Source organism: Vipera berus (genome assembly GCF_964194415.1).
Source record: "Vipera berus genome assembly, chromosome: 2".
Classification (NCBI taxonomy): domain Eukaryota; kingdom Metazoa; phylum Chordata; class Lepidosauria; order Squamata; family Viperidae; genus Vipera; species Vipera berus.
In genome coordinates, this window is record NC_138203.1 from 234611923 (window position 1) to 234637722 (window position 25800).

The 25800-nt window shown below is 40.3% G+C and overlaps 1 protein-coding gene across 1 annotated transcript in view; it reads left to right on the forward strand.

The window, feature by feature from the left end:
• The window catches only part of COL7A1 (collagen type VII alpha 1 chain), a gene marked incomplete at its 5' end in the record, with an annotated part of 122196 nt that overhangs the window by 41861 nt on the left and 54535 nt on the right, over window positions 1-25800 (forward strand). Inside the window, 25 exons of the mRNA XM_081319072.1 lie at window positions 784-876; window positions 3895-3966; window positions 4924-4977; window positions 8748-8801; window positions 9096-9158; window positions 9804-9863; window positions 12659-12694; window positions 13482-13526; window positions 14206-14241; window positions 16428-16463; window positions 17049-17081; window positions 17355-17426; window positions 18046-18105; window positions 18661-18696; window positions 19144-19224; window positions 20285-20320; window positions 20503-20547; window positions 21382-21453; window positions 21539-21583; window positions 22051-22077; window positions 22165-22206; window positions 23955-24035; window positions 24589-24624; window positions 24765-24800; window positions 25151-25231. Coding sequence (XP_081175198.1) covers window positions 784-876; window positions 3895-3966; window positions 4924-4977; window positions 8748-8801; window positions 9096-9158; window positions 9804-9863; window positions 12659-12694; window positions 13482-13526; window positions 14206-14241; window positions 16428-16463; window positions 17049-17081; window positions 17355-17426; window positions 18046-18105; window positions 18661-18696; window positions 19144-19224; window positions 20285-20320; window positions 20503-20547; window positions 21382-21453; window positions 21539-21583; window positions 22051-22077; window positions 22165-22206; window positions 23955-24035; window positions 24589-24624; window positions 24765-24800; window positions 25151-25231 — 1332 coding nt within the window. The remainder of the gene's footprint in view (window positions 1-783; window positions 877-3894; window positions 3967-4923; window positions 4978-8747; window positions 8802-9095; window positions 9159-9803; window positions 9864-12658; window positions 12695-13481; window positions 13527-14205; window positions 14242-16427; window positions 16464-17048; window positions 17082-17354; window positions 17427-18045; window positions 18106-18660; window positions 18697-19143; window positions 19225-20284; window positions 20321-20502; window positions 20548-21381; window positions 21454-21538; window positions 21584-22050; window positions 22078-22164; window positions 22207-23954; window positions 24036-24588; window positions 24625-24764; window positions 24801-25150; window positions 25232-25800) is intronic.

Here is a 25800-nt window from a genome sequence, read left to right on the forward strand (position 1 = left end):
TTCACCAAACCATGTACAAAACAATGGCTGCAGAAGTCTTTTCTCCAAGGCTAAATATTTCTAAAATACATGATTTTGCAAGGAGGATTTTTGAGTTGATTGTGTTGCCATCCGAGGAGAGATTTTTTTTAGTTCCATTTTGTACCATCAAAAAGGAATTTAAAACTGTTCATTAGACAGAGTGGTTGTTACATTCTATTAGGAGACAATAGCATTTGTAAGTTATACATTATGTATAATGTTGGTATATTATGTTGTACCATTTCTTTAAAAAAACACGGAAAAATTGTCTCGTCCACTTGTTTTTACTAATAGGATTTATAAATTGGTAAAATAGGATTTTACATTACCTAAAATGGAACAGACCTGAAACATATATGAACATTCCAAGCTTTTGAGCTCTCGATTATAGTAAGAGAGACATAATTTAAGCAGTGTCTCCTATAGGAAGTCAATCTCTTGATATATGATATATCATATATCATACATCGTATATCAAGAGATCGACTTCCTATAGGATACACTGCTGGAATTATGTCTCTCTTACTATAATCAAGAGCTCAAAAGCTTGGAATGTTCATATATGTTTCAGGTCTGTTGCATTTTAGGTAATGTTAAATCCTTATGTATATATTTTGTTCTGAGGATGAAACGCCTTCTGTTCTTTCGTTTTACAAAAGGGTATATCCATGAAGGATATTGGGAACTAAGCATAGGAATCTAGCTATAAGAAACAGAGTGTACCCGATTATAAAACAAAAACATTCTTTTTATTCCCTCCAGGGACGCAATGGGATGCCAGGTCCTCCAGGTCCGACGGGACCTCGGGGTCCCCCAGGTGACACTGTTGAGAGGCAAGGTGAAAAAGGAGAGAGGGTGAGTTCTCACAGCATGAATGTATGGTAGTCTAAATGAAAGACAAAACCAAGAGCTGAATGTTAACAGACTTTCCTCTTCAAAAGGAGGAACTTACCAAATTCTGCATCAACAATCAGTGAATTCCATTATATGCATCTTTTAAGTTAAAGAGTGCTTCTACTGATAAACCATTTTTGATGTTTTCTGCCTTCTCTTATAATGTGTGGTTTAGTTCTCTTGCCTGAGTCACCTGGAACTCTCTCTTCTGCAATTCTCTCTCTCTTTGCTATTCATCTGCGTCTGTTTGGGGACAATGTGGTTTGGATCTCATAGGTGCCTTGGTGAGTAGCAGGTGTTCCATTATGTGAAGAGTGGCATTTTTGGTTGCAGCCCTAGATTAATTTTCTTCGAGGAACTCCAGTTGCAATCAGGTTTATTTTGCAGATTTGCTGTAAATCTGGGACCTGATTCAGATTGGTGTGCTATAAAATCTTTGTCCTTTGTTTGTGGGTCCTAAGAACTAAACCAGGGGTGTCAAACTCGCTGTGTCATGTGACGTGTTGCAACGTATCACAACTTTTTCCCCATTGCAGGAGCTGGGGTGGGCGCGGTTTCAGCATGACGCATCCGGCCCGCAGGCCTGACACCCCTGAACTAAATCATTATTGGAATGAAAGGCGTTGGTTATGCCTGTTGTAAATCTTCTAACGTCTCTCTATATTTCTCTGAAACAAGAAATTCTGGATTAATAGAGATGATCCATAAACAAAACAGTTTTGAATCTACTGTAACATAAGGCTTCGTGTCTGTGTCTTGAATACTTCTGATTACAATTGAAGGCTTACATGACTAAATTTACATTAACTTCAGTAAACTTTTAGAGGAAAATGAGACCAAGCTGCAACAGATGTGTTAACTTTCTGTTTGTAAGATAGCTTTTATATAAGGAAGCCTTCAGTCCCTACCCAAAGTGTGAAGTTACAGTATATAGCAATGAAACAAGAGTAGTTTTATGGGAATTAGAATCCATTTGCCATGTAGAGAGCAATCAAATAATAATAATTATGTGGTGGAATACTTGGTCTTGGTTTTGTGCCTGTCAAGGAACCATTAATGTCCAGATACACAATCTAATCTCTCCTTTCTTGGTTATTCAACACCTGATGACATTAAACCAAATTTGGTAAGCATATCCATAAATATTGAATACATAGGGACCTTACAATAGGTTGGAGGAAAGTTATAACTCTGTAAAGATTTGTTTAGACCTGCAAACCATCATTTGATAATGGATAGTTGTCAAGTTCTGAATTGTGAACCCAGTTTGCCAGCCTTCCATGAGAATGCACTGTGCAAATAATGTAAATTTAATATTTACACTAATATTTTGTATACTGATCGCTCTGGTGAATGATCTCTGGAGGGCTCGGGATAGGGGATATTCCTCTGTCCTAGTCCTATTAGACCTCTCGGCGGCTTTCGATACCATCAACCATGGTATCCTGCTGCGGCGTCTCAGGGGATTGGGAGTGGGAGGCACAGTTCTTCAGTGGTTCTCCTCCTATCTCCTGGGACGCTCGCAGTCGGTGTTGGCAGGGGGGCAGAGATCGGCCCCTAGGTCTCTCGTTTGTGGAGTTCCTCAGGGGTCGGTTCTCTCGCCTCTCCTGTTCAACATCTACATGAAACCGCTGGGTGAGATCATTCGTGGTTTTGGAGTTGGGTATCATCAATATGCTGATGATACCCAACTTTTCTTTTCGACCCCAAACCACCCCAGTGATGCCCTCGCTGTGATGTCCCGTTGCCTGGAGGCGGTTCGGGTCTGGATGGGGAGGAACAGACTTCAACTCAACCCTGACAAGACTGAGTGGCTGTACATTCCGGCATCCCGGGACATTCAAAATGTTCCATCTCTTTCTATGGGGGGTGAGCTCTTACCCCCCGTGGATAGGGCTCGCAACTTGGGAGTCCTCCTAGATTCACGGCTTACCTTGGAAGATCATATAGTGGCCGTGACTAGGGGGGCTTTCGCCCAGGTTCGCCTGGTGCGCCAGTTGCGGCCCTATCTGAACCGGGATGCCCTGTGTACGGTCACTCATGCGCTCGTGACCTCTCGCCTTGACTACTGTAATGCTCTCTACATGGGGCTTCCCTTGAAGACCACTCGGAGGCTCCAACTGGTACAGAATGCGGCCGCGAGAGTTGTCTTGGGAGTTTCCCGGTACTCCCATGTTACACCTTTGCTCCGCGAGCTGCATTGGTTACCAGTTGTCTTTTGGGTGAGGTTCAAGGTTTTGGTTACGATCTTTAAGTCCCTACATGGCATGGGTCCGGGATACCTCAGGGACCACCTGCTGCCGGCATCAACTCCCCTCCGCCCTGTGCGTTCCCACAGAGAGGGCCTCCTCAGGGTGCCGCCAGTCAAGGAATGCCGACTGGTGGCCCCCAGGGGGAGGGCCTTCTCTGTGGGCGCTCCGGCATTATGGAACCAACTGCCGGTAGAGCTCCGGACGGCATCAGACCTCCGAACTTTCCGTCGTGGCCTGAAGACCCACCTATTTGAAATGGCTGGTCTGGCCTGACGGGGGATTATGGGTTTTAATTTGTTGTTTTAGATTTGTATTACTGTTTTAACTGGGCATGGGTTTAATCTTTTTTAATTTTTGTATTGTCTTTTTTATATATGCCCTGTGAACCGCCCTGAGTCCCTACCAAGGAGAAGGGCGGTATACAAATTGAATAAACTTAAACTTAACTTAAACTTAAACTTAAAATGGCACCAGTAAATAATTTGTGTTGCGTGCTCAACTACATTGATGCACTTGACTTTTTGGCGTCGTCATAATTTTCATTGGATACCTTTGCAACCTTCTCCTATCTGGCCCATTCTGGATTTGTTCAACTCTTATCTTCAGATCACACTTGGAATTTAGAGAAAGCTGAAATGCTATCTGTGTTCTCATGGCTATGCTTTTGATTCTTAATTGTAAATAATTTCTGCAAAGATATGTCCTTAATGTTTCTATTTTCTTCTAGGGATTTTCAGGAGCAGATGGAGCACCAGGGAATCCTGGTCGACCTGGTAGTCCAGGTTCTCCTGGTCAGCCGGTAATTAACCTTTTTGTCTTTTTGCCATGTATAGTTGCATGCAAACACATTCCTAATGCTTTGCTGTAATTGAGATAGTGTCCGCCATCATAAGTTGGAACCTTTGAATTAAATACTTTTTTACTGAACATTTATTTTTCTTCATGGTCACAGTGAAGCATGTATTTTTGTTCTTAAGCAGAAATAAAACTTTCTAGAACAGAAAGGTTTTTGTGAAACCTTATGTAGTTAAGCATTTCGGTTTGACAATAGTATTGCGCAGTGCTTTTTTTGTAAAAGAAAAAGGTGCCGGAACTCACACATGTCATACAACCTGCCTTGCCTACCCTACAAGGTTCCATCCAAAAAAGGTGCCGGAACTCCGTTCTGAGCGTTCTATGACAAAAAAAGCCCTGGTATTGCGATTTCTCCACCACTACAACTCTATACTATTTTAAAGGTGTTGCAAGTACAAAAATCCAAGGCTCAGGTTGATGGACTGAGTGCCAAAAAGGGGGGGAAAGGATATGGAGCTCTGCTTGGGATAGAAAAATATACTGAATAAAAAGGCTTCTGATTTTGTGACTGTTTCTGCCCTACATCTATATACTACATTGGTCCCCCATGTGTGTGATTCCCCAAGATCACAATGAAGATCTGGTTACTTATTTATAACAGAGATACTCCATGTACCCAGTACTAAGTTCATGTTCTAACCATGTCTAATGCTATCCTACTTTATTTAGATCTAGGATTTATTTTCAAATATATTGCTTCATCTTGTTCCTCACCTCTCTTTTCTTATTCCCACTATAGGAAAATAAGTCCTATTCACTCCCCCCCCTTTTTTTTTCTCTTCATAGGGCAGTCCTGGCCTTCCTGGTCTCAGAGGTATCCAAGTAAGTAAAGATAATATTGGCCATTAAACTCCTTGTTACCAACTGAAGAGCCATTTACTCCTTATTTTTTGCCTTTCAGGGGGAGCGTGGACTGATTGGCCCAAGTGGGCCAAGAGGAGAGAAAGGTGAGCCGGTAAGTGGATCTTTGAGAGTTGAACTGGGAAAAGGATCATATAGAGGTAATTTGTTGTGGTAGGATATGTATCATTTCCATGTAATGTATGTAATGTATGCCCTAGCTTCTCCGGTCACTCCTCCTAAGCAGTACTACAGCATCAGAATTGCTGATAGGGAATCCCAATGATAAAAAGGGAGCATCCTTGTACTATATGTCCAAAAATAACAGTTGTTCTGGCATCATAAGTACCGAATGGAGATAATTATCTGGCAATGATCACAATAAAATGGGAAAAAATGTGGGTAGGCAGAAGAAAGAAAGCCGAGAATACTTCATGCTCTCAGCTGAAATCAGCCATCAGAAAGGCGTGATCATAATGCAAATAGAAAGCTTTGCTTTTATCAACACATCTCTGTTTATAAAATGATATTTTATTGATATCGATTTTCATACAAATAAGCATATTTAATTGAAACAACACTGTGGGACTGTGATCCCTCATTTGGGAGTTGTCCAAAACATTTGTTGTTGTTGTTAGTTGCGAAGTCGTGTCCGACCCATCACGACCCCATGGACAACATTCCTCCAGGCCTTCCTGTCCTCTACCAGTCCAAAACATAGAGTGCACCTATTTATTGCAGTTCCAACCTACTAACAGTATATTAGGGGGGGGGGGAATAAATCTCAATTTCATTGTAAAGTGATCAACAGTGGCAGGCTGTTAGAGTTTATGCACGATCCCATCTAATTATTCTTTTTCATGGGGATCTTCTTAACATTTAGCATAAGGAAAAGTTTTGGTAAATATCAATTGTGACTCACACTTTGTGATCTCTTTAGTTTATGCTTAGAAAAATATTTCCATGCTTCTCTTAATTTTGTATAATATAAGATACGCTATAGAATAATGGACTGTGCTTCCATCCAGAGAAGCTGAGATAGGTTCTTGTTTAATTCCTAAACTGTACTATGATAAGATAACGTTAAACTTTTTTCTTAATCAGGGGGAGCCTGGAATACCATTGAATGGAGGAAGAGGCCTTCCTGGCCAAAAGGGAGAGCCTGGCAATCCAGTAAGTAACACAGACAAATGGGAGGGAGAAGGAAGAAAAACCACTGAAAGCAGGATATCCAAGGAAGTGGAGGGAGAGGAAATATTGTATCCTTCATGAGGTCCTCATGTATGTGTCACTTGCCACATAGAAATATTACTTTACCACGTCCTATGGCTATTTCACCACTTCCGGTCTCACTTTGAAACATACACAGGAATCCTAAGGATATTTAAAGGTAAAGGTTCCCCCGCACATGTGTGCTAGTCGTTTCTGACTCTAGGGGCCGGTGCTCATCTCCGTTTCAAAGCTGAAGAGCCAGCGCTTGTCCGAGGACGTCTCTGTGGTCATGTGGCCGGCATGACTAGATGCCAAAGGTGCACGGACCGCTGTTACCTTCCCACCTTAGTGGTCCCTATTTTTCTACTTGCATTTTTTACGTGCTTTCGAACTGCTAGGTTGGCAGAAGCTGGGACGAGTAACAGGCGCTCACTCTGCTACGCGGCACTCGGGATTCGACCCGCCAAACTGCCAACCTTCTGATCGACAAGCTCAGCGTCCTAACCCACTGAGCCACCGCATCCCTTTAAGGATATTTACTTGGTCATAAATCCTTCATCTTTCACTTCCATAGTAGTGTGTCTTGAATTGCAGGCCTAACTTTATACCTACTCCTTTTGCTGAGTAACAGGTGGGAACCCAGTTCTTGCTAAATGTCTTTTTCTTTCTGTCTGAAGGGAAACCCAGGCATTCCAGGCCTCAGGGGTCCTGTAGGGGATCCTGGGCTAGCAGGACTTCGTGGGCCAGCAGGGCCTCCTGGCATTTCTATCAAGGTACCAGTTCCTCTCCTTGCAGTAATTTTCTACTTTAGCAATTGAAACCATCCACACTCATTGTGGATGTTCTGTCCCAGCCTATGACCGGCCCTGTTTGTGTGTCAGGGACAACCCCTTTTTCCTTTTTACAGTCAATAGGCTGGAAAAACCCAACCCAAATTTATTTACAGTTCAAACAAAAAAGCAACAGAATATTTCCTTCAATGAATCAAAATATCAAACAAGAGTCAACAAACAAGAGTTAAACAGAAATATCAAGAACAGACCAGGATTCTCTTAGAATGTCTCCAAACGGTTGCCTTCAGCAACCAGCCCTGCCCACACCTTCCCCTTTTATTATCAGTCCCAAGGCGTGGCTTCTCACTGCCTTCTCCTCTCACTGAGTTGCCTCATTGATTTTTCTCTGCTCTGCTCTGCTGGATTGCCTTCTGCTTCTAGTGTCTCTGAACAGATTCAGCTGTGACTCTTCTGAGTCCAACACCTCGTACTCACACAGCTGAGCCTCATGAGGAACATGACTGGAGGGGCCAGGCTGAGAGTCCTGCAGTGCATCAGAGCCTCCCTCTGACACCAAAGGCTCTCCAAACCCCTCCTCCTCCTCCTCAGATTCATCGGACTCAGCTGCTGGGAGCACAGGCTGACACTGAATCACAACAGTGGAATATGAAATCAAACTACGTAGCCCATCTGTATGCTTATAAAAGTCCCCTTGGACACCTGTCTTCAAGTCCATTAATAGTGCCCTGTTAGCAAACTGCAAAACAGCAGCTATCACACTTGTCTTTATCCTTCCTTCTCCTCCTTGCACAGGTATACTTTCTGTGGAATTGGCCCCATGTGATTCATAGAGTTACACTGTTTGTTTTTGAAACAGGTGTTCTGACCTAACTTTTGAAACCGGAACATTTCTGCTATGTCAGGATACTTTCAGTAAATTTGGAACTGCTTCATATGTCTCCCTATCCCATATATTGCTTTTCACTACACCATTATCCTCATGTGTAAGGTGAGACAGTTGAACAATCCAGTGTCAATAATTTTGGAAACTGAAGAAAATAATAATAAACCTTAACTCTATAATATAACAAGAATAGCTTGGTATAGAAGCATATCATTTTGCCATACTTTTTTGAATAGGCTCTAGAATTACATATTAACTGTATACATAGTCACTATTTCCTCTTAACCAGTATTTGTGCTTTTCCACAATTATTTTCCCTGCTGAGCCTAGTGCATACGCTTACATATACAAACATTTTATTTTATTTACAGGGTGAGAAGGGCAACCGAGGTGAGCGAGTAAGTGATCCTTCTTTTTCCCTGCCTCTCTGCTTTTGCTGAGAAATCTGTCAATGATTCAGTTGCTGAAGAGACCCATGATAGACCAACAAGGACTTTTAGTCAGAATGTAAGATTCATTTCTCCGTCCTGACTTCCTTGGAGGAAGCTCCCCTAAAATCTGGAAATGTTACTTCTAAGTAAACGTGACAGAAGAGAGCTACTTTAAGTGAAAGTGAGCATGAAGAATGTAGTGTGTTTCAGGAAAGCAACGAAAGGGCAAAGAGTTGTAGTACTTTAGCTTTGGGGTGTCTGTGAACACATTTGGATTGGTGAAAAGTTCCCAAATTAGCAGCTGTGAGGGATGTGGCCGGGCACAAAACATATAAAAATCCTGCTCATAGTCCTCTTTGTGTAAGTATGCTTTTCCTTCTACTCTGGATGCTTTACCCTTTTCACTCTGCTCCACCCTCCCAGCTCTTTGGATCTGCTTCTTCTATCTTCTGTGGTTCTCTCTCTCTCTCTGGGTATTTTCCCCCTTTCTAATAGATGTTTCTCTTTCCTAATGTGAAATTGGAGAAACGCAGAGATCCAGAGCTCACCTTTACCTTCTTCCTAGGGCCCTCCTGGACCAGGTGATGGAGGTGTGGTCAGAGGAGAACCTGGTATTCCAGTGAGTACATTCTTTGCCATGTTTATAAAGGTGGGATTTATAAATGTAGATACACTTGAGAAACACTGAATGACTATATGATGAGGAACAAGAGTGACAGCTGAAAGTATTTGTCGGAGAACATTTGTAAAACTTAAAGTCTAGAAAATTGTAATATGTCTGAAACAAAAGTATTGCCATAAGAGATGACATGGGAGTCTCCTAGAGAAATGAACAAAACCAGTAAATGATTGCTTAATTGCAAAGAATTAAAATTTGGTCTTTTGTTTTTACCTCTGTTTCCCTACTTCCCAGGGTATTCCTGGAGATCCTGGGCCCAGGGGACCCTCTGGACCTCCAGGACAAAAAGGCGATAAGGTAAGATAAGGATCTGTTCACTGACTAAAAGGATGAATGGAGCCTAGATTAATCAAATGAGCACTCCATTGGTTTGGGGGAAGGTTTTTTTGACTCCCATTCAAAATTCTAGATAGAAGCCTTCCATAGTGCTGCTTCTGAGTAGATGTAGTCCTCAACTTACGATCAGAATTGAGCCTGGAATTGTGGTTGTAAGTTGTTGTGGTCATACGTTGAAGCATCATGAGATCAGACCCAATTTTTCAACTTTTTTTTTATCCATTGCCAAAACTGGAAGTAAATGCTGGAAACCTGCAAAAAAACATTGCAAGTCAGTGACACTGGAAATAGCCGTAAAGGTGACCCAGTTGCAAAGTGCCCAAAATGCGATCATGTTATGATAGGGGTGGGTGGCTGTTACAATGTCGAAAACAGTTTGTAAGTAGCTCTGGGGAGTCCACTGTAACTTTGACCGGTTGACTTGTTAAGCATTTGGGCATAAGTCAAGGATTGCCTGCAGAGGCTGTGTATCTGAGTGTATGAATCCAGACTTGTGCTGATGCAAATTAATTTGAGCTGGAAATTCCGTAGATTTCACTTCCTGCTTTTAACCAGAAAAGTTGTTTAAGTTTATTATGGGGGTCACTGCTTTCCTTTATGTTGAAGGGAGATGGAGAAGAAGGTTTTCCTGGACCTCCTGGACGTACTGGAGACCCTGGAGATCGGGTGAGTTTTTAGAGAAAAACATTTTCTCTTAATTTAATTTAATTTAATTTATTAATATTTCTATACCGCCCTTCTCCCGGAGGACTCAGGGCGGTGTACAGGGCAAGAATAAAACACAGAAATTTACAAAAACTAAAAGATAATTAAATGCATGCCCGATTAAAATACAATTGATACATAGTAAAAACCCCAATAAAAATGATAAAAACCCCACCAATCCCCCCTCAGGCCAGGCCGGCTTGCTCGAACAAGTATGTTTTCAGATCGCGGCGAAAGGAGCGCAGATCGGGCGCCGTCCGGAGCTCAACCGGTAACTGGTTCCATAGCTCCGGGGCGCCCACAGAGAAGGATCTCCCCCTGGGGGCCACCAGTCGGCATTCTCTGACCGGTGGCACCCTGAGGAGGCCCTCTCTGTGGGAACGCACAGGGCGCAGGGAGCTTGATGCCGGCAGCAGATGTTCCCTGAGGTACTCCGGCCCCATGCCATGGAGGGCTTTGAACACCATTACTAGCACCTTGAATCTCACCCGGAAGACAACTGGCAACCAATGCAGCTCACGGAGCAGAGGTGTCACATGGGAGTATCGGGAGACTCCCAACACAACCCTCGCGGCTGCATTCTGTACCAGTTGGAGCCTCCGGGTGGTCCTCAAGGGAAGCCCCATGTTCTTAAGATCTTATGTTCTTAAGATCCTATCAAACAGAAAACATTTCAACTTAATCTTAAATGAGTAAACTTAACAAAGTTAGCTGGGCCAGCCTTGAACTGCCTAATATCTAATATTTATGTGAAAAACTACTGGTTGTCATCAGAAACTTTGAAATGAAGTTTCATCACTATGTGCATGACACTCAGTAATATTGCTTCTTGCTATTTAAGTTCAAGAAAGCTGCTGGGGTCCTTATGGGTTGTCTAAGTATATTATAATAAGCAGAAACTAAGACCAGCCACAGTAACAGGAAAAAATATATTAAAGGATGGAAATTTAATCCTGTCCAAATGTGATTTCAAGCCCTGAAAATAAGTGTACCGTGTGGGAGTGCTCTTTGATCCTCAACTTGCACAATTGTGGTATTCATGACTATTTCTGAACAAATTAGAATAGGCCTTAAGTATTCATGTCTCATGTCATAGATCAAGATTAAAACACTTCCAGGCATTGTAAATGGGACTAACCTAAAATTTCTTGTTGTTGGATATCAGAAAAATATTATGGTTAGGTTAAAGATCTGTATGTTATACACACATATACATATACACATGGTGTGTGTGTGTGTGTGTGTGAGAGAGAGAGAGAGAGAGAGAGAGAGAGAGAGAGAGAGATGTTTATGTGCATGTGCTCATTCATTCATTCATTAAAAGTTAAATTAAGTTATTGAGTCTAATCTCTAAAATCCAAAAATATTCCTGACCTAAATAACTGAGAGATACCTTTTGTGTTATGAATTTGTCTTGCTCTTAAAATCTTCCTTGAAAAACTTTCTTAAGGATATCCTCTGCTTTGAGGAGCCCAGCTGTTTGGCTATGTGGGATGCTGCCTAGATGATAATAGTACATTATCATAGTAACAATGTAGGACAACCTTTTTTCCACATAGCCAAACCACAGCTACTTGGAGACAAAGCAGGCTTACTCAACAGGATTTTTTTAAGGGGGGAATGGAGAGAATTTCCAAGGACAGAAATTAAAGTCCCTTATGCTTTAGTTCAAAATCAATAACGAATGAATTAACAGTCAGTATCTTCTAGGTTATTCTAGCAGTACATATTCAGTATAGGACTGAATAACAGAAAATGGTCCTGGGTCATGGATTCATTTAGGTTTTGATTTGTACATGTCCTTTGCTAAAAGGAATGCTCTGGTGAGCAGTGATGGGAAGACTGAGACCATGATACATCCATATATTCTCCTTTGGTACTTGCATTTGGCTCTTCTTTGAGCAAGTGGTACAAATAGGTGATGGGTTATAAAAAAGAGCTAGGTTTGGCAAGACTGAAGTAAGTAGAGAAAAGGGAAGACAAAAGATAAGATGGGTGGATGAAATACAGCAAATCATTGGAATATTCTTGGAGATTGAGTGATTGAATATGTACCATCAAGTTGAGTCCTAATGGCCACACAGATTTTCTATCCATGTGGTGGTTTTCTTAGTAAAAGTACAGGTGTGGTTAACATACTCCTGCACAGTGTAAATTGATGTATTTGCAATGTCACAAAAGTGACCATCTGCCTCCAGCAACTTTCTGTATCACTGCTACCCAGTGTAAGTGCCTGCTAACTATGTATTCAATTGTTCTAGTAAAGGTAAAGGTTCCCCCGCACATGTGTGCTAGTTGTTTCCAACTCTAGGGGCCGGTGCTCATCTCCATTTCAAAGCCGAAGAGCCAGCGCTTGTCCGAGGACGTCTCCATGGTCATGTGGCCGGCATGACTAGATGCCAAAGGCGCACGGAGCGCTGTTACCTTCCCACCGTAGTGGTCCCTATTTTTCTACTTGCATTTTTACGTGCTTTCAAACTGCTAGGTTAGCAGAAGCTGGGACGAGTAACAGGCACTATCTTTTGTTTGCTGCCTGAAATTCCATTGGTAGGCAGGTGGCTATATAAACGTATTAAACTAATTAAATAATAATATGGACAGTAAACCAGCACTAAAATTCATTGTTACTGTACCTTGTTTTTCCAATTTCTTTATTAATTGAATTTAAAAGGAAAAGCTAAACTGGTCCCAAGAGAAAAATATGTGTTAGTTTGCTCACTAATCCTCAAACAAAATGTTCCTACTCTTGTCTTTAGGGCCCCAGAGGACCGCCAGGTGAACCTGGGATCAAGGTAGGTGTTGCTCAAATGTCAGCGCTGCATTTACACTTGGAAGACTAAGATGTATGCCGATTGGTGTACATTCAAAGTGACAATAAAGTTATCATCATCATTAAGCCTTCTAAATATGAAAGGTGACCATAAGTACCGATGACATTAATGTCTATACTGAATGAGATAAGCATTATTCATAAAGATCTTCTAGCTGTATGGAGTGGGCAGTTATGTTTATTTCACTTTTCCTTTTGAACAATTTTGGGAAATTTTCTGCAAATGGCTCAGCCTAATGCACTGATAGGGAGATCTGTTTGTTTACTTGTTTCTTCATAGGAAACTGATTTGGTTCCTTCTCCTGCGGGCGCAATTAGAGAGCCCTTACAAATAAACCTTGAATTTACAGCTATAGTTTTTGTCGTTTTGTCCATTCATGAATTATGTATATCCATTGGTGCTTCTAATATCTGATTTGGTGAATAAGTCTTCTTTCGTTTTTTTTCCTTTATTATCTTAGTTTTTTTTTATACATATTCAATATTATTATTATTTGTTTTATCTTATATAAGCTAGAGAGTGATGGATTTTAGAGTTTATAATTGTTAGTATATGATTGTTTATGATTGCTTTTTATATATATACCTTGTATTTAGCTCTGGGAAGTCGGGGGGGGAGGGGGGGAGGGGGGGAGGTAGGGAGGGGGGAGGAGGGAGGGGGAAGGGGGATTCTTAAAGGAAAACTGTATTTTAAAACTCTTCAATAAAAAAAAAATATCTGATTTGGATTTTTTTTTCCCCTGTAACAGGGAGACCGTGGACCTCCTGGTGCACTTGGACCATCAGGAGAAAAGGTGAGATTTGGGTGGAGCAGTGCTGTGAACTAAATTCCTGTACATGGTGGAAGATTGCATGCAAGTGGTTTGGATCACGTTTTCAAATCAAGAGCTAACATACAAATTATGTGTGCTGTGTGAATTGTATAATTTGATTTTTCATAATTCCTTACATAACAATTCATGACCTGTTAATTAGCTACCTTCATTTTACGATGGAGTCAAATGCACTGATGACATCCAGTGAGATTTTGTGTTCTCTGAATTTTTAATGAACTGGAGTGCCTAGAATGTAATTTAGGATTTATCTTCAGATCCATCCTTAAAGTAAAAAAAAAAGGATTTCATTTGGATTCATAATTTTTACTGAATGAGCAAAACAGGAATAAGTATAAAGCTCAGTAATGTTATTGCTATGGTATGTTTCCTATAATGCTGGGAAAGATCGAGGGCAATAGAAGAAGGGGACGACAAAGAATGAGGTGGCTGGATGGAGTCACTGAAGCAGTAGGCGTGAGCTTAAATGGACTCCAGAAGATGGTAGAGGACAGGAAGGCCTGGAGGAATGTTGTCCATAGGGTCGCGATGAGTCGGACACGACTTCGCAGCTAACAACAACAACAAATGTTTCCTATGGAAACAAAATGCATTTTGCCTGAAATGTACCTTTTGCAAAAAAAATTCTTTTCTCTTCTAGGGAGAGCATGGATTGCCTGGTCCTGAAGGAGAGAAGGTATATATATTTATTCTGAATTGACCATATTATGTCAAACGAAAAAGGCAAAGGAGTCCCTGCAGATTTTACTCCCCTAGTCATTGCTAACTACAGGGGGTAGTGCCGATCTCTGTTTCAAGGCCATTGATATTTACGTGGTCCTGTGGCCAACATGACATCACAGAGTGCTGTTACCTTCCCACTGAAGTGGTACCTATTTATCTCCTTGCATTTTCATGCTTTGGACCTGCTAGGTTGGCAAGAGCTGGGGCGAGGATGAGAGCTCACCCCATCGCATCGCATGGCGTTCAGGTCTTGAACCCGGACTGCCAGCTTTCCAGACAAACCACTGAGCCACTGCACTGCCCCATATTATATCAAGAAATAACTTAAAATCCAATAGTAATTTGGATAGGTTTCTCTGGGGGGAAAAAACCCAGCATGGTCTAGTGGCTAAAAATTAAGATTTGGACTAAGAAAGTTTTGCTTCCAAGTCTAAATTATCTGACAGGTTTGTTCAGATGATAAAATTAGGAATATTTCACATAAACTACATGTTTATAGTACTTTTTTATTTTAGGGAGAACAAGGTCCCTCAGGCCGTCCTGGTCCATCTGGCAGTGATGTGAGTGTGGGATTTTTCTTAATCTCAATATTTCATAATGCTGTAAAATCTGGGCATAAATCAACAGTTTCTGTTTCTAGGAGATAGAAGCGTTGACTGAGTTTGGGTCTTGTTGGTCAAACATTGTCTATCTGGGAACAATTCTCCTCCTCCTGTCTCTCTTTTTGAGTGCAACAGTTCAAAGGTGATTTGGCGAGTTGAAAAAGAAGCAACTGGAGGAAAGATTAGAGAAAAGATAAAACATGTTGACCTGCATTTTGATTTGCTACACTAAAAATTGAATCTATTGCTTTGGAATGAGAGGATCTATTGAACAACTGCAAATGATGATGAGATATCGTGAGTTGTAATATAGAAGTAAAAGACAAACATTGTTTTCTTTTGTAAAGTTATTTTTTTCTCCCAGATACTTCAAACATGTTTTGATGTTTCAGAGAAAAAAACATGTGGGGATCCAGAATGATTTCCAAAAAGTAACCAGTGATTGTAGGGAGGGTTGATAAACTTCCTACTTTATATTTCTCAACTTCAAATTACATTTTCTATTTTCCATCCGGTGCAGTTTCTTGATAGAGACTTGGGTTTCTAAATGTAGGTTCATCTGAAACCTGAACATTCAAAGCCAATTCCAAGGGAATTATTGCCCATCATAAATGGCATCCAAAAAGTAATCTTAATGCTACAGTTCAGTTGTTCAATAATAAAAAATATGATTCACTTTGAATCCTATTATTGCTCAAGTACACTTTTGCTGCCTCTATTATCCCTCAGTAAAGACTCTTCCATGTTGGCCAATGATTCATCCTTACTTCAAGAACTCCTCCTGTTAATGCTGCCCAGTATGAGATCCATGATTATTCTGAATAATATTTTCTCCCTCTCCCCCACTTTAATTTTTGAAATAGGGCTTACAAGGAGCACCTGGGCCTCGAGGAGAACAAGTAAGGATTCTTAGACCTACGGCAAATACTCTAATTTTTATTGGAAATATGCTTACTCAGAAGGGCTCTTGAATCCGAAAGGAATTAGTAATGTAACCTGTCATTCCCATTTATGTAGGAACAATATTAAAAGTTGAACGCTTGCGTTGCTTTTGACCATTTCCATTTATACTACCATAATACTAATTCCCAGTTCCTATTACTACGAAGCTGACTCAGATTTATCAGTCATTTGGAATACTGGCAAGCTTATCTGGTGAGCCACAAACTGTGCAGGTCTAACCTGTAGTGTTCTGAATGGCTGGCAAGTATCTCTGGTGAAAACCATCGACAACATATTCCTGTATTCAGAGCTTACTGAAATGCAAATTAACATGAAAATGTCCTGTTCCCACACAACGTTAAATACTGTGGGCTGAATGAAATTCTACTCTCAGATTCTTGGGAGTCCAGTTTATTGATCATAGCTCCCAGTAAAACTAAGATGTGGTCTTACAATGAGACATGGGAGTGAAAGTACAGTGCTTTGCCTGATGCAATGAGCTTATAAAGTCATCAGTGGGGATCAGTTGTGGTATATCCTTATGGTAAGACTTAAACTATTTGGACTGCCGTAACACTTTCACTTTCTGCCATAGGGAGAGAGAGGAGAGCCTGGTATACCCGGTCTGCCGGTAAGTGTCCCATTATAATCAGCCATCATAAATATCATAAACAGCTAGAGTGGGTAAAACACCTTTAATCTTCATCCTAGTTTTCTCTTTTTCTGGTTGCTTAATGCCTGGTCTAGAAAAGACTATATAACCTGTTATTCTTTTGTAAAGGAGTTTTACCTAGACTTCACTTGGGCATGTACATCATATAGCCAATAGCTTAGTTGTATATCAAAGATGAGGAATTTGTGGCCATTCAGAATTCACCAGTTCACGGTTTACAGTTTTCCATAACATTGGGCTTACTGGTTAGGCTATAAGTACAGTGGTGTTAATTTGAAATCCACTAACTCTTCCTTAAGAGACACGATCATTATTGCATGACCAAAATGACCAAAGGCTATTGTACCATAATTTCTTCTTCATCTGGCCAAGTTAGTTAGCTATGAAAGACTTCATTATTTATCTCTCCTGGCATAGTTACGTTCATACAAATATTTGTACATCACCTGTAACAATGCATAGGAAGTGCCTTTCTACAAGTTTGCATTTCTGGAATATGATCTGAAAAGGTCTCAGCAGTTATCTTTTTTATATTTCTTCTAGGCATCCAGCATTTCTGGAATTAAAGGAGATAAGGTAACTGCACAGGAACAAATCTCTTGTTACAGATGTAAGGAATACAAAGTGTAGCATATCCTATTTTAATTTATATTAGTTGTAGCAAGGAAGTTGGCTTAAAGAAACTATTTCACGAGATTATTGTGGCTCTCTCTTTTCCAGTAGTTTCATTTTGTTATTTGATTTAATAGGAAAAAGCAATGCTTAACTTAAATGTATCACATGGGAAGTAAGAATGCTGTTATGCCACTATGGAACGTTGACATTGTGATTCTGTTTTCCTCTTTTCAGGGAGAAAGAGGCATTATAGGACCTGAAGGTCCACCTGGACCAAGAGGAGATGCTGGGGACAAAGGAGAACGTGTGAGTACTCAAGGTTATGGTGAGATATCATAATACATTGATTATGATAATGCGGCCTGAAACTGCTCACTGTTACCTTAAGGTAAGGTGGGCAGCCAATAAACTTTATTAATAAATAAACTAAATAAATACATTTGAATTTTTCCTGCTGAACAGCAAACTGGGATGTTGACTGCTTCAATTTTTGTCAAGGTTTTTTTTTCCAGTTTTAGATATTGCCTGGTATAACCTTACAGGAGGACTATCTGAGGGTTGTGAAAGTTACTGTTGGCTTTATTATTAGAATGGGATGATGGTTCTTCTTTGATAGAGTGGGGAATATATTTCTTCTTTCCAAATACATCCCTTCAGATTCACCTGCTTAAAAAAATATCTCTAACACCATTTCATCAGAGCTTTCATCAGACATATTTCAGTTCACTAAGGAATATCCCCAAAATACTCTTTGTGATTCAATTTCTATTCATTACAGAACATTTTCCAGAGCCTCTCAATATTTGTGAAACTGATCTTAAAGATGACACCTTAATAATAATGATGGATATGGATATACTTATGTGAATATATGACATCCTTTAAAGTGTTTCTATTCCATGTTTTTTTTTACTTTTTTATTCAGGGGCCTCCTGGTCTTAGTGTCCCTGGCCCACCTGGCCCAAAAGGAGAACAAGGAGAAAATGTGAGTCCTAAATTCATGCCAAATGTATATCTTTAAGGCTCTGTTATTCTCCCCTTTTTCATTCATAAAGGGAAGGGATCCCTGTAGAATAGACCAATAAACTCCCTAGTTCAGAGGTAGGCAACCTCGGCTCTTTTATGACTCATGGACTTCAACAGCATAGCTGACTCAGGAATTCTGGGAGTTGAAGTCCATGAGTCATAAAAGAGCCGAGGTTGCCTACACCTGCCTTAGTTGCATTTCAGCTTAATGAGCTGACATTAGTGCAATGCTTTGGCTCCTAGCTCTATCACATCTCATAAAAGAAGGCTCAAGTATCCTTTTCTCTTTGTACAAATATTAGATATGGGCCTAGTCTGTCTCTGCATTCACTACAGAATGCAGAGCAATGTATATATCCTTGCAGCCACCAACAGGTAATAAAGCTCTGCTTTTTTTTCATGGAGTATTTCTTAGTCCTCGCCCAAGCATGATTGTGCAGCAACCTTCCTTATGCAGTTTTCCTGACTTAGTCATTTGAACCTTAACAATTATTGGTTTCCTTTTTTCTTTCAGGGACTCACAGGACTGGCTGGCAAAACTGGCCCACAGGTGACTATTGTGCATTGGATGAAGTGGGAGCAAAAGGATGTTGATTCGGGCTCTGGGCTAGGTGGGTGGGTCTTACGTGGGTATGGTAATGATACATAACCAGTCTTGGGTAGGTGGACAGTTTGGGAGTGTTCTTCAAGATGTTGCTAATGGAGAGGCACAGATTTTAGCAGCAACCAGACACAGTACACTATCTAGCTTCTGTTTCAGGTGTAGGTCTGGTTGTATGCACTGGGTTACCTTCATCTTAGACTTTCGATAGACTATTGGAAGGTGTTTTGGTGGGGCTGCTACTGTTTATCAGTAATTAGATAGTAATCTAAGTGGGAGTAGAAGGTTTCCCAGCTTATGTCCCTGAATGTTAGTCATTAGATTTAGTCTGCTTCAGAATTTTGCTGTATTTAGTTTATTTCCCCCCACACACCTTGGGATGATCCACTTCCTTAGGGTGATCCAGGAGAGCCAGGGGAGAGGGGAGAGTCAGGAAGACCAGGCCCTGCAGGACCAACTGGCCCACGAGGAAAGGAGGTAAGAAAAGGAACAACCCTGCCTGACCTTGGATTTGGGATATAGGTAACATAAATATTCACTTATAAACTCACACTGTCCTCTATATTTTTTTAACTGTTATGTCAGTAGTACAATCTTCAGTTAGAATGGCGATCCAATGGATTCCATCATAAATCCTATCGACTAAGGTAACGGATTGAGAGTGCCTCGATCGTGCCTGGTTCTGCTGCATGGACATGACTTCCATAGAAACCTTTAAGAGAGTGCCATCACCATATTAGCACATCATCTTTTGAGCATCCCATCCCTAGTGATCTCAAAACTGGATTAATTTCTTTGCAGGTCACTGGAAGATATCCTCTTCCAATCTAACTTGTTTAGCAGAACCTATTTCCTGGAAGGTCAGGTTCCTTTTCGTAGGCCTACATGAAGCTGAATGGCCATTGATAGGTAGTCCTTGACTCATGACCACAGTTGAGTCCAAAATTTCTGTTGTTAAGCGAGACAGTTGCTAAGTGAGTTTTGCTCCATTTTACAACCTTTCTTGCCACCATTGTTAAGTGAATCACTGCAGTTGTTAAGTTAGTAACGTTGTTAAGTGAATCTGGTTTCCCCATTGACTTTGCTTGTCAGAAAGTTGCAAAAGGTGATCCTACGAACCTGGGACACTGCAGCTGTCGTAAATATGAGTCAGTTGCCAAGCATCTGAATTTTCACCACATGCATATGGGGATGCTGCAATGGTTGTAAGTGTGAAAATTGGTGATAAATCACTTTTTTCAGCGTTGTTGTAACTTTGTACAGTCACTAAATGAACTGTTGTAAGTTGAGGATTACCTGTGTAAGAAATGCTGTAGCTGCATCCTGCAGGGTACATCCTGCACTGAAAAGATTGCATGAAATAATTTCCATCCCACAGACCTGCAGAAAGAGATGCCAAAGGTGAATTTGTAGCAAGTATTTTTCTTTTGATATGCTAACCTGTTAGATTGCAATGGCTAGGGCACTAGGTATATTCAAACACAGAGTGCACGATAGTAGCAATGGTAGAATGTAATCTTTCTGCTGTGGATTTTAGGGTGAAAGGGGTGACAAAGGAGAGGAAGGAATCCCTGTAAGTAATTGTCTCAATTTATTTATTATTCACTCTGATGCTCCATTTTAATTTAATTTAATTTAATATTTATTTTATTTTATTTTTTTTATTTTATTTTATTTTATTTTATTTTATTTTACTGTATTGCATTGCATTGCATTGCATTGCATTGCATTTACTGCTTTTTCTTTTTCCCATAGGGTGAGCCAGGCCTACCTGGGAAACCTGGAGAGAAAGGTCCACGGGTAAGTATTGCAGAAGCACAACCCAAGGGTTTCTGTTAAAATGAGAAAAGGAATTGTAAGCAGTGTTGTACAGTAGATACACAGAGGTTGGATGGCATTGCACCACTGCAGTGCATTGGGCTGCCTTTGGAGGCCATTTGGGAATGGTATTTTTGAACTGATTATGGATGCTGAGTTTATGAGTTCAAATATCACACTTAATATTTTTATGTATTAAACTGCCAGGCATCTTTTCAGTTTGGCAGTTAAGTAAATGAATGATTTTTTGTTGTTGTTGCCTTAGCCTATGCCAGAAACTAAAGAATACTTTTCTCCTCTAAAGTTCTTGTCTGCATCTAGCTTGAAAAGCTGGTTTGCATCAGCAGTGTGGATTGGCATTGCTTACAGGGGTTAAACCTATAGATTGTCAGGTGCAAAGGATCAGGGCCATAACTTAAGTTGCAGTTCAAAACATAGTTATTGCTTAAGCCTATGCACAAGAATTCAGTCAACTAACAGTCAATACTAAATTGGCACTACATAAGAGTTAATGGAATTCAGGGGCCGCTGAAATTGGATTGTTTGTGGCAATGTAATGACTCCAGACTGATTGCTCTTTTAACTCCACCACCTGGCTCTGCTTCTTCTTCTCCTACATAGATTGAAAGTTTATAATCTGCAGGTCCCACAATCTTGTATAAAGTTGGAGAATCCCACCTCCCTTTTGACTGATATGTATTTTCTAGCATTATTTTTTCAAGTCCCATCCTTGACTAGCCAGTTCCAAAAAAAGATGTCTCCATGTATGAAATTATCAGATTCTACAGATTCTTCATTTCTATTTTTATTTCACAGGGTCCACCAGGCATCAGAGGCCTTCTTGGTGAGAAGGGAGACCAGGGAGAGCCTGGTGAAGATGGGAGAAATGTAAGAACTCATTCCCATTTTCAAATGCCATTGCAGAATTTGATTGCCGAGATTGTCCAGTTTACAAAAATGTTTTCTTTTACAGGGCAGCCCTGGACCACCAGGGTCAAAGGGTGATCGAGGCAATCCCGTAAGTCATCATGCTACTTTTAAGGAATCTTTTTCTTACTGGTGTTTGTTCTTCCGAGTCTAAATCTACTATTTGGTCTCTGGATTGCTATATATTGAAATTGTCCACAAATATAGAACCAGCCTATTTTGGGGGGACAGCAGTAGGCCTCTGTTTTCCTCTTAACCAGGTTGCAAGGACAGAAGCTCTCCCTCCATGCTGTTCTTCTTCTGTGTCTTCTCTTGGGTTCCTGAACTTGGTTTACTATGTCTGAATTAGAAATATCTAGGCAATCACTATACATTGCAGAAAAGAAATACTTGAGGATTGCCTCCAGTGATTTGTGGATGCCAAATAAGAACTATCTTTCAACCTATTAAATGTGTATAATCTCACCCATAAGGAAAAAAGAAACATATTACAAGCACATTAAAATTGCCTCTTTTTATTTTAATTATTGCTACGTTCTTGTCCTCTTTTCTCTGCAGGGAGTGCCGGGCCCTCCAGGCCAAACTGTGAGTGTCGTATTTTTATTTCCAGTATGTTGTTTTAAATCTTGATTCTGCATATGTCTGATGTACTATTTCATTTCTGGTCTGCAGGTTGGTGTGGGGCCTGCAGAAGGAGGGCAAAAAGGTGAAAAGGTAACCCTGCTATGAAGTCCCAATGTGGACTGTATTTCATCTTGTTTTATCACTTGTTAAGTAAGTGATTTTTACAGCACTGAATTTACTTTGACAATTCTCCTGACAAAGTGCTCATCCCATCATCCCATCTCAGAACTGACTGTAATAGCATCAGCAGAAACACAGCTATTTTTGCTTCTTTCAATACACTTTCATTCCACACGACAGCCCACATATTGCCCATTATCTTCCTATCAGTTTTGTACATCTTACAGTGCCTTCATCCACTGGCCTTTCTTGAATAAACCTTCCAAGAGGGTATATAAATTCATCCACTGTGCCTTGTTTATCATTTCCCATATATCACTTGCAACTACTCATTCTGTTTTTCTTGCAAAAAACAATCTCAGTCTTTAGTGACACGAATTCTCAGATCCATGCCTCTTGCTTTGTTTTCTAAATAGAGTATATAGGATTTGTTTTCTTGACTTGTCCTGTTTGTCATGTTTAGCACTTTTGAAATCTTAGTAGGACCTGGACTTGTTTTGTTACAATTTTTTCCTTTTCATCCCTATGTCTTCTGTTCTTAAGTAGCTTGAGTTAAATGCTATGATGCTTCGAATGTCATGATTGCTTAATTATGTTCAGAGGGCAGTAAAATAGTCAAAGTTGGCTAGCAAAGTAAAATAAAATATGAAGAAAACAAATACCCGGCCATGCCCACCCAGTTGGCCACGCCCCCCCGGGCCCCCTGAGGGCAGCCACAATGCTGATGCGACCCTCAATGAAATTGACTTTGACACCCCTGCTCTACAGTAGATCATATTTATTCAGAACACTGCATGATTTTTTTCTAAAATTAATCCAAAGTTCTTCCATATACCCTGTTCATCTGAGTATAATGTGTAACTGCTACTGACCATAGATTCCTACTTTCATGCATACTCATACTAATCTATATGACACCATTTCACCATTTCTCACCTTCTTTTTAATTGTTTATTTATCTTTGCTTCCCTGTATGTAGCGATCAACTCCACAAGATCAGATCACTTTCATTCGGTTTTATTACACTATTCCTCTTAGCTTCACAACATAATTAGGTATTTTTGCAGCCCATTCAGTACTTCACAGAATTTTTACAAAAAAGACAAAACAAAACATCAGTTGTCCCCTGAATACCAATAACTAGCTGTATTGTATATATCGTGTGTGTGTGTGTGCGTGTGCGTGTGTGTGTGTGTGTATAAATGTACAATTCATTCCTACCTTTTTCAAGCACTTTTTTCTTGCTGTTTCTCTCTCATCTCTGATTTGATTCTGAAATTTGGGGTTGCAGCTAATTGCTTCCTACCTTTACAGCTAATGGGAGGGAAATACCTCAGTGTGGAGTGACCTTTTCAATATCTCTGGTCTACTATTCTGAGAAAATATTACTCATTTTCTCAGCCTAGACATTTTTACATACTACTATCATAACTCACTTTATATACCATTTTTCTGAATTTAAAATGTCACAGCATTAGAAAATATTTTAATTCTTTCTCTGCCCTTCTGCTTAATTTATGATATTTGTTAGGTATTTTCCTTCACCTGCTGAAGGAATTTAATAAAATCTGCCCATTTGTGTAAAAATGCATTTAATGTCATATCTAGTTTGGGCCTCAGAGAAACTGGGATTCTTTGCATACCTCAAAATTAGTCTGTGTACTTCAGTTTATGAGAAGCAAAACTACTTGCCTGATAGTTGTCTTTTTCCATTTTAGGGGGAGCCAGGTGACCCTGGAGAGGATGGAACAAAAGGAACAAAAGGAGAAGTTGGTTTACCTGGCCTGCCAGGAGAACGGGTAGGTTCCAGGTGTTGCATGGCATGTTTAAACAAGGAAATCTGGCGCCTGCTTCAGCTATTCTAATCATACAGTTAAACATCGAGGAAAGGAATGTGGAGGCACATTGGCACTTTTAATCCTTCCCCTTTTCTAGCATCACTCCAAGATTTCAGACAGAGTTAAGCTTTTGAAATAGATATAATCTTCTCCAATACTGAAAGATTTTCTTGCAATTGAAAATAATCATAATCGGGCTTCAGACTCATATAGGAAGAGAAAAAGTCCTCTGCTTCTAAAGCTCCCAGAAAAGAATTCACTAATTAGGAAAAGTGGATATGCTGGTAAGTGTCAGTACACTCCTAATGCAGTCGGTCACTCCCTCCTGCAGTGAGAGAATGAAATAGGAAGAGCCCAAGATGAAAGAATGGCTTGACCAAGTCCTTTGCAATGTCAACAGTAGTAAGGGGAAATGGGAAGAGGCTTGGGGAGGGCCTACAGTCTGAGAAACTGGTGTCGGCCATTCCTTTTCCACAAGAGAATTGCAGAGAGATCTTTTCCCCGTCTCTTCCAGGGAATTGAAGGTCCCAGAGGGGTCCCTGGAGTTCGTGTAAGTCTTTTTTTTCTTTTCATGTGCTTCAGAGGGGAACGTAATGCTGTTGCTTCCTCGGGGATTGTGGAATAACAGAGGGCCCAGTCTGCACAATCATTTTTTTGCTTACATGGTATGTCAATTGTCTCCTTTTGCAGGGTGACCCCGGAGATCGAGGCCCAGTGGGAGAGAAGGTAAAGAGTTCCGATTTTGTCATTCACTAGAAGAGATGATGAAAGAAAAGACGCTGGCAAAAGCCATGAAAGCCCACCAAATATTTTTATAAAGCTACACTTCTGTAAATGCAAGACCTGATATTTCGTACAGAATTTGGAAAGAACGTTCGTTTTTTTTCCCTTTCCTTTTTTTTTTTAAAAAAATAAGCAAAGTAGCCTTTATTACTGCAGGAAAAGTGGATTGTGTAAGAATTATTGAATGGCCCATGTCCATGGTCTCATGAGCAATAATTTCATTAACTCCCACAGTTTCTACTAGTTGCCATGGTTGCTTTTTCATTCACTTATTCATTCATTTTTTTCTTCAGGGTGATCGAGGTCCTCCAGGCCTGGATGGTCGGAATGGCTTGGATGGAAAACCTGGACAAATAGGTCCTTCAGGCCAAAGAGTAAGTCTGATACTTGATACCTTCAGACTACAGCTCTTAGATTTAGCAGCTGTAAAGCCACAATGATGCTGCATTACTCTTAGCGAAGTCAGCCATTTATGGGAAGCTGCCGCTAAGTCCAAAAGAGTATTTTGAACATTTTGTATTGATACCAATGTTCATAATAAAGGAGTCATACTGAGGATCGTTAGTTCCAAAATATACAGTAGAAGCTAATTATCATTGGTTTTTACTGGAGCATATTAATTGATTTTATATATGCAAGTTTTATTTTCATGGCCTTATTTGTTAAGCAGAACAATATAAAAAAGGGATGTTTTTGATGTGTTGAATCTACTGTACAAATGTTATGTAGATTTTATGGGATCATCACTGTAGCCATTTGTCACCATTTATCACCTAGAAAAAAAAGGGAAGTAAAATAACCTCATTTAGGAGATTGCAACCGGCCTCATATATCACACTGCACCATAATGTCAGGTGCATTGAGTTGGGTTGGATGGGATGGATTGGGTTGGGTTGGGTTGGCGAGTTGCACAAATTTAGCAAATAGGTTTAAACAAATATTT